Below are 12,767 nucleotides of genomic sequence, written 5' to 3' on the forward strand. Positions count from 1 at the left end.
GCGGAGGGCGGTGCCGGGGAACAGCCGGCCGGACGACGGGCCGAGGGCGGCGCTTGGGAAGAGCCGGCGTCGTTGCGGAGGGCGGTGCTGGGAAGAGCCAGGCCGGGAGGCGGCGGCGGCGGAGAAGAGGGGGGGAGGCGCCCGGAAGAGCCCGTTCCCTAGCCGCCTCCTTCGCAGACTCCGTGGCTCGGCTCGGGACAGGGCGCGGCGGCGGCGGCGGCGAGCGAAAGGCCCACACGGACGGGAGTCAAAGCGGCCGGTACTTCACGGGTGAGGGGTCGGGATGTGGGGGGGGGGGGAGGGGAGTTTATTTTCTTTTCTTCCCCTGAGGTAAATAAGCGCCCCCGGTGCGGAAGGTTTGGGTGGGTTTTCTGAGGTAAATAACGTTCCCCTGAGGAGGAGCGGCCCGCCTCAGGTAACTTTCCACTCAGGCGTCGCCACTTTTCGCCCGCCTGGGCCTCCTCAGGCCGAGTTAGAAACTTTCAACTTCCGAAGGTGGCTTTAAAAGGGCGGCGGCGGCGGCCTTGGCGCGGCGCCCCTTCTTTCCCCCTTGCCCTGGATATATTCTCTCGCTCCCCTTCGAAGTGGGACACGGAACTGCCGTGCGTGTGAATGGGGGGGGGGAGATAATCCACTCAGACGCTCGAGGCCTTTTCCTCTCTTCCCCTCCCCCCCCCTTTCTGGGCGGCGCCCTCATTCCAGGGATTTGTGAGCTGCTATCTATGGGAGGGAGGAAGCACACAAAAGAGAGAGGATCTGGTTTTCTTTTCTTCCCCAGTAGTTAGTTGAGGAGGAAGTAGGGGTTTGGCTCTCCTTTCTTTCGCCCAGGCTTTATCTCTGGGGTTTTTTTTTTATATTGGTGTTTTTTTGCCCACTTGTGTGTGTGTGTGTGTGGCGAAATGTGCAAATGCACAGCAGTGGAGGGGTACTTGCGCCCCATCAGCTACGGAAGGAAGTTAAGAGTAAAGAAAAAAGCAAGCTTTTTTTGCTTCTCTGCTTGACTTCACCTTGAATCAGCAAACTCCTCCTGTAGCCTCCCGACACACCTTTTCTCCTTAAATCCAATTATAAGCCTAGGGTGATCTGATAAACATTGACAATCGAGATCTTGTGTGCGTCAATAGTAGTGTTCGGATCGTGTGTGTTTTTTCAAACTCCGTGGCCGCCTGCCATAAATTTACTTTTCTCAATCTTGGTTTAGTTCACATGCGTTGCGTTAATTTGCCCATTAGCAAAACATCCCATAATTTAATAAATCCAATCTGTCTCCTGTTAATAGCCAGGATGAGTTCCATTGTTGGGCTACAAGCATCTGTGCCGCAAGTAACATATGTTGTATTGATTTTTTGTAGGAAGGAACAAGTGGCATGTGAAGTGTTCAGAAAGTATTTATATAGTACTGTAATCCTGGGCAAGTTTGCTTGGACTAAGCCGCAACTCACTCTGCCCTGAGGACTTAAGATAGGTTGATGTGTATGAGGTAGGTTAGGGTAGGGTTGCCATATTTCAAGAAGTGGAAATCCGGACACAAAAGTTGGGGCAAAGTCACCCACCAAGCTTGGTTGCTGATTGGTGACTTGAACCATTACAAATTTGGATAATAGCCAGATCAGCAAGCACCGCCCCGCCCCCCAAGCTGTCGTTTCCTGTTCTAGAATAAAAAACAAATACTGTATGAATTGCGGGGTATGTGGTTGTTGGTTGGCCAAGGTGTTCAGAGCTACTGTACTTATCTGAGCAGTGGGCAGCCTTTTGAGTCTCCCTTTTGCCTTGGAAAAGGGTCAGGAGTGGGCAAGCACAATTTTTGACTTTGTGACCAAGGCCAGCCAGAAATTAAGGACCCATTTGTGGAAGTTAAGGTGTAAAGAACTGGTGCAGGAGTGCAGAGTTACTTTGCAATCCCAGCTGCTGTTTATGAACAGCAAATATTGTACCTCCCAGAACTCTGTCATATAACCGCTGCAGTGCCATAACAGTAGGATTTCATATTATTGAACTCACTTCCATTTAAATTACAAAACTACATCTAAAAGCATATTTTAAGAGCCTTGCCTTTTTGTTGTGCTTTATCATGTGGTACATTTTCCTTTAGAAACAATTTTTCTTACAATATAGTGTTTTGTAAACATGAGCATAATCTTAGAGAATACAGTTCTAAAGTAGCACATTAAGCAATAAGTTATGTTTGTCATATGTCAAATTGTTATTGATACGATAAATCCCAGAAGAAGAGTGTAGCACATAATGGTTACTCCCAATGTCACCTAAAACATGGTTTAGTAAATTATGAACAAGCCTAGCCTCCTCCTGGGCTTGTGTGCTCCCTCCCACCATTCCCACCGAGGAGGAGTTAAAATGCTTTTTGTTTAACCGTGGTTTGGCATACAGTATTAGATTTTAAACTTTGGTTAATTATCTAGTGGTTAACAAACCAGTCAGCTTCATACCACTGTATCTGAAGTGGCTTCTTTGAAACGAAGTGTTTAATGTTAACCACAGTGACGGGTCTGGACAACATGAGAAACTGCAATTAACCAAAAGCAGAAGTGAAAGCTTCCAAACTCCTTAGTGGAGGGGTAGAAGGAATGCATAAGCTCAGAGGATGCTAGCCTCATCCATATCTTGCTAAATTGTATAATACTGGAATACAGTAATACGTGTTAATATTTTGTTCCTGGGATCCCATGGATTATGTAGGTTTCACCTGTTCTATACTTCTTGGAGACAGTGTCTCATTTTTTCACTTTGTTTATAGAACCACTGAGTAAAAGTTACAGGTGTTTTGAGAATTGAACATAACTGTTATAAAACACTGTACACAGGGTTACCTTCTGGGTGATGACTAACTTTAGCTCCCCAAATTCTGGCCTGGCTTGCGTAGCAGGAACATTAGTTGCACTCCTAGACATTGGTATAGTTCAAATCTAATTAATTGTTACTTCCAATAGAAAGAGTATTGCTAATTGTGTTGCATCAATGTACATGGTTAGTTTTTCAAAGAAGCCACTTTTAGAAAGCCACTGTGAAGTTGACTGGTTTTAAACCAACCGCTAATTTGTTCAACACAGTTGCAGGTTTGACAACATGACGAACGATTATGAAGTAAAAACAGGTAGGACAGGTCCCTACCCAGATAGTTTACAATCTCTAATTCAACACACAGGAAGGGAGTGGGAAGTGGAGAAGGAAAGAATGTCCCATTTGAGTACCTTCACTTTCATTGAGAAGAGGTTAATGGAATCTAAGAAGGCTTTGATGTATTGTAACGATGAAATCCAGGGTGGGGTGAGGGCTTTGGTGTCTTGTCTTTGAAGTCTTTTTGGGTACTGTGCAGGAATTATATGAAATTCAGGGAGATTCATATTTTGCTGAAGCTGTAGGGGGCAGCTTTTGTTGCCAGCACACTACTGTACTTCAATAACCCCTAAAAGGAGCAACCGCATGGTTGCCCAGATTATTTGACTAATTTCCATGGTATCACCAGCACCCTCAGAAATGCTGATGTGGGAAGCAACTGTATCTCAACCCTGTGGTTACTTCTCATAGGTGTGATTGGGATTTTGTGATATTGAGGCACCTAGAAGCAGCTCTGTGCTGTTCCTATAGCACAAATTAGCAAACACACTTTGCTTTCTTCCCTGGAGATAAGGAGTCTGTCCTCCGCTTGTGTCTTTGGCACAAAGGGAACTTTAAGTCTGAGAACACTGTTACGTCCCTTCTTGTTCAAGAAATCTCTCTGAAAAGGAAATAAACCTTTCTTGGCATTTCTTTGCAGAACGGCTTGCTTTCAACTGTTTTTTGGATTCTTAAAAATTCATTCTGGTTCAGATTTGGCCCTGGCTGCATCCATTTTCAGAGTAATCAACTTTTCCTTTGCAGCATACTGCCCAATGTACACACCACTGTGTATCATTGAAAATAGCGCACAAAACTTAGGTTCTGAATTGTACCTAGTGAAAGAGATTTGGGGAGCAAGAAACAGGATTCGTTCATATATGAATATGAACTATTCATATCATAGGATAAATATTTCCAAGTCAGGTTGAAATTTGATTTTGTTTCTGCATCGTTCCATTATATGTTAGGCAACATTTTCTTACCTCTGTGACTGTTACAATGGGTGTGGGAGACAGGATGTTGGGGAGGACCATACTTAAAAGATGAAAGTTTTTTATGATTGAAACATGATAGCAGATACATTGTATTGCAGACTTCTAAAGTGTGGAGTAAGTACTACTTGACATAAAGTTAGTGGGCAGTGTTCTGAGTTGAGAGACAGATTAGGACAAGAGATTTTGTTTCCTCTTCCAACTTGGGTGTATATTGTAAAACACTATAAACATCCATTGGAACTGAAAATTTATGTGTCAATCTCTGGTATTTTGGTCTGTCTGCAAAAAGTTGAAGCTGGCATACTATTATCATCTGACTCACCAGTGTCAAAAGTTTTAGAGGCCTGTGATTTTAGAGGCCCTTTTAAGAATGTTGGGGGGGGGGGTAAGGACTACTAGACCATGTAGAAAATGAACATTGTATTTTAGCTGCAGTTCATCCATTTTCAGCTTTGTATTCTTGTTATAAAAAAGTGTGCCTAGACATTCTGTTGTTGTGCCCATAACCTAGATTTAAGGTGCCGTTTAGCTCCTAGCTTTCATATCCCAGTTTCTAACACTATGGAGGTGATTGCTACATTAATTTTAGCAGAAAGGTGCTAGTACAAACGGACTCATTAAAATTCTGCTACTTGAGGGAGGGAGCCAATCCTAATAAGGGAGAAATGAGCCTCAGCAGTTTCTTCTGACCTCTTTGGTAAAGGTGTCTTTATTTTGAACAGGATTTTTGTTTTTTTGGATGTATCAAGCCATATCCAGTACAACATTACTTTTTAAATCACTTCTATTAAATTCATGTAAGCTTTATTCCTGCATGCATGCGTAGAATTGCTCATTTTGGTGTACCTACTTGGAAATTTAGTTTCCTACCCCCAATTACAAATGCCATACTGTGATTCCACATTTTCTGTTAGGGCAAACAGGAGGGACAGGTAATGTTAAAAGTTATGTCATGGGTGGATAAAATTGCTAGGCAGTGTAATTTTAGGGTGTACTTGCATATATGCGTTCTTTCTGGAATAACTGGTTTCTCTTGTCCCCCTACAACTGCTTCTCTACGGAATCAGTCAGCATTAAGAGGATGTGTTGCCATTCTTTCTTTCCTTTTTACTATTTGTTGGAGGCACTGCCTAGAATATGTGTGTGATGTGTAGTCAAAGTTCTTTGGATAGGATGATTAATGTCTGGTATGTAGTCTGCCAGACAAGTACAGTACTTGCATTAATGCAGTCATTTAATTGTCATCTAGGCCTCCTGCCAAAACTGATGCATTGCTCTATTCAATATTGGAGGTGGTCCCGTCCCGTCCCCCGTCCCCCCCGTATTCTCTCTGACTGGAATGGAAGCAGCATAGGAGAACAAAAGTTTGAGACTCTTGAGTGAAAAGATGACATCACTGCACAGATATTCCTTTTCAGCAACCATTGCCTTCCTCTTAAACTGATACTGTGAGCTGATTTCATTGTGAAATCTGTGGCACAGATTCTTTCTCCCTGATAGAAGCCAATATGGTTTAGTGGTTAGATTGTTGGGCTCATATCTCAGAAGATGAGGGTTCATATCCCTACTCACTGAGTAACCTTGGGTCTTAGCATAATCTACTTCCCGAAAGGCTGTTGTGAAGATAAAATGGGGCAGGAGGAGAACCATGTACAGTGCCTCGAGCTCTTTAGTGGAAAGGCGATCTATAAATGAAGAAATACAGTAGTACCTCGGGTTAAGTACTTAATTGGTTCGGGAGGTCCGTACTTTTAGCAAAATGGCAAAACAGTAGGAAGCTTTGGGAAGTCATGCCTGTATTGCAAATGGCACCTGTTGCTCAAGGTCCTAAAAACAATTCATGTGGTTTGTGACAGATAAAATAAGCATTGCACGCTATCACTCCTTACAATGACTCTTAAGCCACCATCATTTGTATGCATTACAGCAGTATAGTGTAGTTTTTGGCAAATTATTGAATTTGATCAGTTTCTGGGTTGTGACTGTGTAGCAGTAAGGATTCATGTCTCATTATCAGAATTGGATTATCTCCCATTTCACATTCAGTTGAGCATATTCTCACTGGATTTTAAAGTTTGTGTCTGTAACTGTGATTGCTAGAGACGTCTTTAATGCATGAATGTCATTATGGATTTTTTTTTAACCATAGTAGGGCAATTTATTTATTACACCAACCAAAATATCACAAAATCCTAGCTTGAAACTTGCCTGGCCTCTAAACCATAATAATAGCTACAGTTTAAGGAGTTATCCTTTTTCCACCCCCTGCTGTGCAAGCATGTTGTGATAAGATAGTGGAGTCTTTGTACTGATCAGAGTGGAGAGAATGTGTTACCTGTTCCCACATATCAAAGATTTGTACCTGTGGTCAGGGTCAAATCATGAGGTGGTAAGGTAATATACTAAAAAGTACTTAAGCAGTGATGTTGTAGTCAGCTTTTTCTATATACTTGGCTATGGAAAACATACAGTATGTGGATGCAGAACTGGTTGTATTATTGACTGTGTCTGTTCTGGAGAGTGTAAAGCCAAATAATCTGTTTTCTACTGTGCCATGTAATGTGGAACTGGATAGTTGGAAGGAGTTAAAGAAGGGCTTCTTAAAGCATTGAAAGTACCACGTTGTTTCCAGAGTTTGTGAGAACAGAGAGAGGAAATCCTTGTTTGTCTTCCTATGTTAATGGTGGATGTAGCTATTGTGTAAAATACGAAGGGCTGTCTTAGTCCCAGCTGCACTGCATTTGTTGTCAGTCCCTGTCTTCTTTTTCATGAAACTTGAATGTGTGTTCTCTGAGGGTTTCCAGCGAGTACAGAAAGGATGCTGCTGCTGTGTTTTTATTGCAGCACTTAAGAATCGTGGTAGGAATGACAAGGTGTCTATCCTGCTGTTCAGTCAAGACCATCAACACATTAATTCCTCATAGATCAACCTATGCAATCCACTTGAGAGAGAAATCTATTCTTTCTTTCTTCTCCCAACTGTCATCCAGCTCATTGGTCTTTGACTTGTGGGTTGCAGCAGTGACATGTATAATTTTAAGTTTTGTTCTGTTAGGGGTGGCTCTCTTAGCAGAAAAAAGACTAAGAAAAACAGTAGATGAATATAAACATAGTGGAGGTATATAGAGAAAAATGCAGGGACGGAAATCAAAAGTAGATCTCATTTTGCAGGTCAGGGCTAAATGATGGCTACTGATCCAACTCTTCCTTTGATGGATAGGACAAGAGTAATTTTTGTCTGCTCTTGCGGCAGAGCTCTAGTACTAGAAGTAATTTGTCCTAGCCTGCAGCGGAGGCATCCATTCAATGCATACTTAACTTTTGAGTAAGCCCTGTTGAATTCAGAAAGTCTTCTGAGTTAAAACAATCACCAGTTTGTGCTGTATACAGAATTTTAGTAAGTGAAATAACCAGACAGGTCTCTCTTCTTCCACAGAAATGACTACCATTAATGCAGGAAACGTTAACTTCAAATGGGATCCGAAAAGTCTGGAGATAAGGACATTGGCAGTTGAAAGGTTGTTAGAGCCTCTCGTTACACAGGTAACAAAAGCTGTATGTGGTGATTTCTAATAATGTTTTGGATCAATAGTAGTGAGTTGGGTAACTATTAGTTTAATTGTACTAGTCAGTAAGATCTGCATTGGACTTCCAAGTATAAAGTGGGCACCATGGCAAACTTGCAATGTGTAGTCTTCTGCCCACATTTTCTTTTTTGTAAGAAAACTTCAAAATAAAACATGAACAAGTTAAAAAAATCACCTTTTAAAAATAGCTGGTGCATAGCTGGTAAATATGATCTGATACTATCTTTCATAATGCCTTCTGTGTAAAATATTCTTGAATGTTGAGTTTGAATGGGAGAAATCCAAGTTCAAATCCTTGCTCATCAATGAAGTCCACTTGGTGAAACAGTGGGAAAAAACTAAGATAGATAGATAGATAGATAGATAGATAGATAGATAATTAAAGCAAATCTTATATTGGTCTCTTAAAATGGAATCTGTGGCCCTCTATTAAAACCACAAACCAATATCAAAGGTATTGTGCTCGATTCAAAATAATTCCTTCCAGTAGCACCTTAGAGACTAACTGCACTGGAAGGATGTTTGTTTGTTTGTTTGTTTGTTTGTTTGTTTGTTTGTTTGTTTGTTTGTTTCTTTCGACTACGGCAGACCAGCACAGCTACCTACCTGATTCAAAATAAATTGTTAATCAGTGAAGATGCATTTGTTTAAATGGGGCTTAATTAGTTAAGTTTGTCATTTCAATCAGATTTGAGTGCATCTGTTGAAGATTTTGTCCATAGTACTTGGTGATCTCTAAACTATGTCTGACTTGAGAGACAAGGAGTACCCAACAGTCTCATTCACTCCTCCTGGTGTATGCACTCCTTCCCTCCTTCCCTTTCCCCTTTTCGGTGCTAATGGTTGATACTAATATCTACATTGAATCAAGTGATGATATGGTTAGAAGCATTTTTCAGACACTGAGCATAGATAACTTTAAAGCAGAGATTAAAACCTCCTTCCAATTTATAGCTTCTAATTCTTGTTTAAAGTCAGCTATGAGTAGCATTCAACTTGAGGTAAATGTAATACTGACTGTAATTATCTCAGGGGAGTGATGATGGAGAATAGCATATGAGCCTGAGTTGGCACATCTGATCCAACCATGATTAAGAGACTGCAAAATGTCATATCTGCACCGCGCCTCACTCACTGACTCAGTTCCAAATAACATTAGAGTGCATTTCTGTTCAAAGGAAATCATGACCAAAATATCTCCTTTTTGAGATCAAATGTAAGTGTGGCATAATAGGTCATGCATATTACAGACAATACTGAGGGTCAGGGCATGACAAGTTGTCTCAAGTTTTAATATCAATCTCCAGGACAATCCAACCTATATCTCATCACAATAATCTATTAAATTAAGAAAGAGGACAAAGTTGTGCAATCACATTGTGGATATGTGATTTTGTTTCCTACAAAGGTGGGCGTTTCCCACATGGAAATACCTTGTTTTGGACCTTAACTTTCAGCTCTTTGCTTCTAAGAGATTCTGAGTGCTTGGTCTGTGAGCAAATCACTTTGCTAATTGTTCTTGCATTTACTTTAAATCACCATCCCAATGCAGCTCTATTATTTCTTGCAGCTGACGCTTCCTGATATAGTCCAGCATAGCTTGATCCAAACCACAATTAAAACTTTAAAACAAAATCCAATATAATAAGCAAGCAATAATACAATTTAGCAATACACAATCATTAACCAAGAGTAAATTAGCAATGTTATATATCACAAAATATTTTCTAAAACAGTGAAAAGGAAGTATCCTGTTAGCTAGTACAAAGGCTTTCTTCAGTTATAAATCAACCGATTTGTGTAATGTTTGATCTCAAAAACTTAGGTATTTCCTCTGTGGTCTCCATGCAGATGCACATTTTCTTTTGCATATCTGTTGAGGAAATATTTGAAACATAAATGGGGAAACTTTAAATTGGTCTATCCTAGTGGGTGGCCTCACCCAAATAGCTTTCTCTATCTTGCAACTTTATTAGGATAAAATTGAATGGTACCATGAATGCCACCCTGAGCTCTTTAGAGGAAGGAATTCAAACATAAGAAAGCAAAATCCCATGTAGCATTAAACTGATGTCTTGTGTATACAAAACAGTGACCTGTTTCCATAATATAGAAAGTAATTGTGAATAACCACAGACATGTAGTATCATGAGAAGAAATTGCCTTGGAAAAGGATGAGAGAAAAGCAGTTTTTGAGAAAAGCAGTATGAATATGGACAGTGCTTTTTTCTTAAATGCTTAGGGGTACTCTCATTTTCCTATTCATATTGGAATGCTGCCCCCAGTGAGGCCAAATTTAGATTCACAAAATGTTGAGGGGTATGCGTACCCTGCATCCCCCCAGAAAAAAAGCACTGAATATGGGAGAGGGTGAAATTCAGTGCTAAAGTGCATCAGGGAAAAGGCAGGCAGATGAAAGATCCACAAAGTCAGAGTTTACCAACTAGGTAAGTGAAGATAGAGCTAAAGATGCAAGAGTGAAGAAATAAAGGTGAGAACTGCCTGTAAAATCTGTTCTGGAGCAGAAAACTGAAAATTTGCATTAAAGTCTAAACTCCTAATCAGCAACTAATGTTTCAGCTACTTAACTGTTTGACATAAAATTCTTTTAAACTCAACAGACTTTTAGCTTGATGTTGTTTAATTAAAATGCAGTCGATCTTGCTTGAATTGTGATGCTTGTCCAACAAATAAATCTGGAACCATATTAGCAGGGAAGGTTCTCATAGTTTGTCAACTAATAATATGTCCTGTGCGATGCTGCTTTCCAGGTTACAACACTGGTTAATACCAGTAACAAAGGTCCCTCCAACAAAAAAAGAGGTCGATCTAAAAAGGCTCATGTTCTAGCTGCATCAGTTGAGCAGGCAACAGAGAACTTCCTGGAGAAAGGGGACAAAATTGCAAAGGAGAGCCAGTTTCTTAAAGAAGAGCTGGTGGCAGCGGTGGAAGATGTTCGCAAACAAGGTATGTAGTAATATCACATTGTGGTGGGAAGCTGAATTGCTGTCCCAGCCCTGTGAATTAGTTCACTAAAGTTATCAGTCTACAAAACTAGTAGCCTGCCTCTCACTACATGCACATATTTAAAGGTCAGTTTTCATTCCTTTGATTATGAGAAAGCAGCCAATTTTAAGTAATTGCACTGATTTTATTTACAGATGTATTTCATTTTAATGTTGCCTTTCCTCCATGGAGCTCAAGGTGGCATGCCATCTTTTTCTTATCCTCACAATAATCCTGTGAGGTAGGTTAGACTGAGAGATAGTGACGGACCCAAAGGCACCCAATTACCTTTGTGGAATGTCATTTTCATCTTCAGTAAGACAAGTTACTAAAATTCTGCTATTAAAATAAACTTAAATAAACTGAAGCTCCAACGATTTAAGACCAAGGCACTGTTAGCAAGTGGTTCCATAGACCTGATGAAGGGGAGGTTACCTTCTCTTGATGGGGTTGCACTCCCTCTGAAGGAGTAGGTACATAGCTTGAGGCCTCAGTGGTGCTGAGTGCCTTCCATCAGCTTCACCTTGAAGCCCAGCTATGCCCCTATCTCAGTGGTAGTGAACCTTTTAGAGACCAAGTGCCCAAACTGCAACCAAAAACCCACTTAGTTTTCGCAAAGTGCCAACACGGCAAAGTTGTTGAGGTTTTTATTGGGGGGGGGGATTACACAGGATTCTGGAGCTTTTTTTAGGGGGAATGCAGAAAATAACTAACGCCACTAAAAATGCTGCAAATCGCTCGCGTCAGCAAACATGCGCCTCCAGCTCACCAACAGCACACCGCCAGCTGGTTTGCGGGCACGGAACTTCACATCACAAAACGCGCACTCTTGCGGAACGTTTACTGCTCACAGCGGCGTGGCCCCCCCCCCAAAAAAATCTCCCCCCGGCACCACTGTGGGCAGAGCACACACTAAGGAGCGTTTCCCACCCACACTGGCGTGAGGGGAGCAGATGGCTACTGTGCTCGCTGGGCCAATGGCTCGTGTACCCGCAGAGAGCGCTCTGAGTGCCCACTCTGGCACGTGTGCCATAGGTTCACCACCACTGCCCTATCTGGACAGGAATAGCCTAATTTATGTTGCCTACCCTCTGGTAATCTCTAGATTAGATCACTTTAGTGTGTTATATGTCAGAAACCGTAGCTGGTGCAGACAGGTTGCTCACTGGGGTAAGATGGTCTGAGCACAGAACACCAACCCAGGCCACTGCACTAGCTACCAATTACTGTAGTTTCTGGCCACAATTTGAGGTGCTGATTTTGACCTATTAAGTCTTATGTGGTTTAGGGCAGCAGTACCTCAAGGACTGCTCTCCCCGTATGAACTGACACGAACCCTGCAATTGTAAACAGACCCTTCCATGGGAGGTCTGGAGGGTAGCAACATAAGTATGTGTCTTTTCAGTGGTGGCTCACTGCTTATGGAGTGCTGTCCCCAGGGAGGCTTGCTGTGCACCATTGTTACATATCGTTATTAATAAAATTAGGCACCTGCCAAAAACATACCTTTTAATCAGGCTTTTAACTATTGACAGCCTTTTTGCATGGGTGGAATTTTTTTAATCTAGAGTTTTTTTAATGCTGATTTTAATGTATGTATGTATATATTTATGTGTTTTTTGCTTAAAATATTGTAAGTTGCTTTGAGTGGCAGAAAAAGCAACTAATAAATTTAATAAATAATAATAGTTACAATAATGGCCCTTTGTAAAATGAGATCTCAACTATACAGTTTTCTGATAATTACCTTGACCTTTCTGCTTTCGAGAGCATGGTAGCAAATTGTCTGATTTGAGAAATTTTCTTTTAATTGAAAGAAATATCTCTGTCTTCCGTCTCTGGGGGGGGGGGGATCCAGTGCATTATATTTTTTTCTTTTCAGAAGGTGGGATTTATTTTAATTAATTTTAATAGGATGCAATGTCTCTCCTGGCAATTTACAGCTATTTTCATAATTGCAATAGATATTTATTAGGATTCTGCCAGTTTTGTAAGAAAATAGTTCTGTTTCCACATATTCATTTATTGCCAAAGGAAGTGTAAACTACCTCATCCAGTGATA

The 12,767-nt window shown here is 41.1% G+C and overlaps 1 protein-coding gene across 7 annotated transcripts in view; it reads left to right on the top strand.

Moving 5' to 3' along the window:
* Positions 1 to 12,767, top strand: part of CTNNA1 (catenin alpha 1) — a 64,797-nt gene that overhangs the window by 324 nt on the left and 51,706 nt on the right. For 2 of the 7 annotated variants that reach the window (XM_083730169.1, XM_083730170.1), the window contains exons 2-3: positions 7,549 to 7,655; positions 10,471 to 10,666. In XM_083730169.1, the coding sequence (XP_083586295.1) occupies positions 7,551 to 7,655; positions 10,471 to 10,666 (301 nt within the window). In that variant the 5' untranslated portion in view covers positions 7,549 to 7,550. Of the gene's footprint in view, positions 1 to 3; positions 271 to 7,548; positions 7,704 to 10,410; positions 10,667 to 12,767 lie in introns of those variants that run through there. The other 5 variants (XM_083730167.1, XM_083730168.1, XR_014561910.1 and 2 more) reach the window with 5 other exon arrangements.

Source organism: Podarcis gaigeae (genome assembly GCF_964106915.1).
Source record: "Podarcis gaigeae genome assembly, chromosome: 3".
In the NCBI taxonomy this organism is placed as follows: domain Eukaryota; kingdom Metazoa; phylum Chordata; class Lepidosauria; order Squamata; family Lacertidae; genus Podarcis; species Podarcis gaigeae.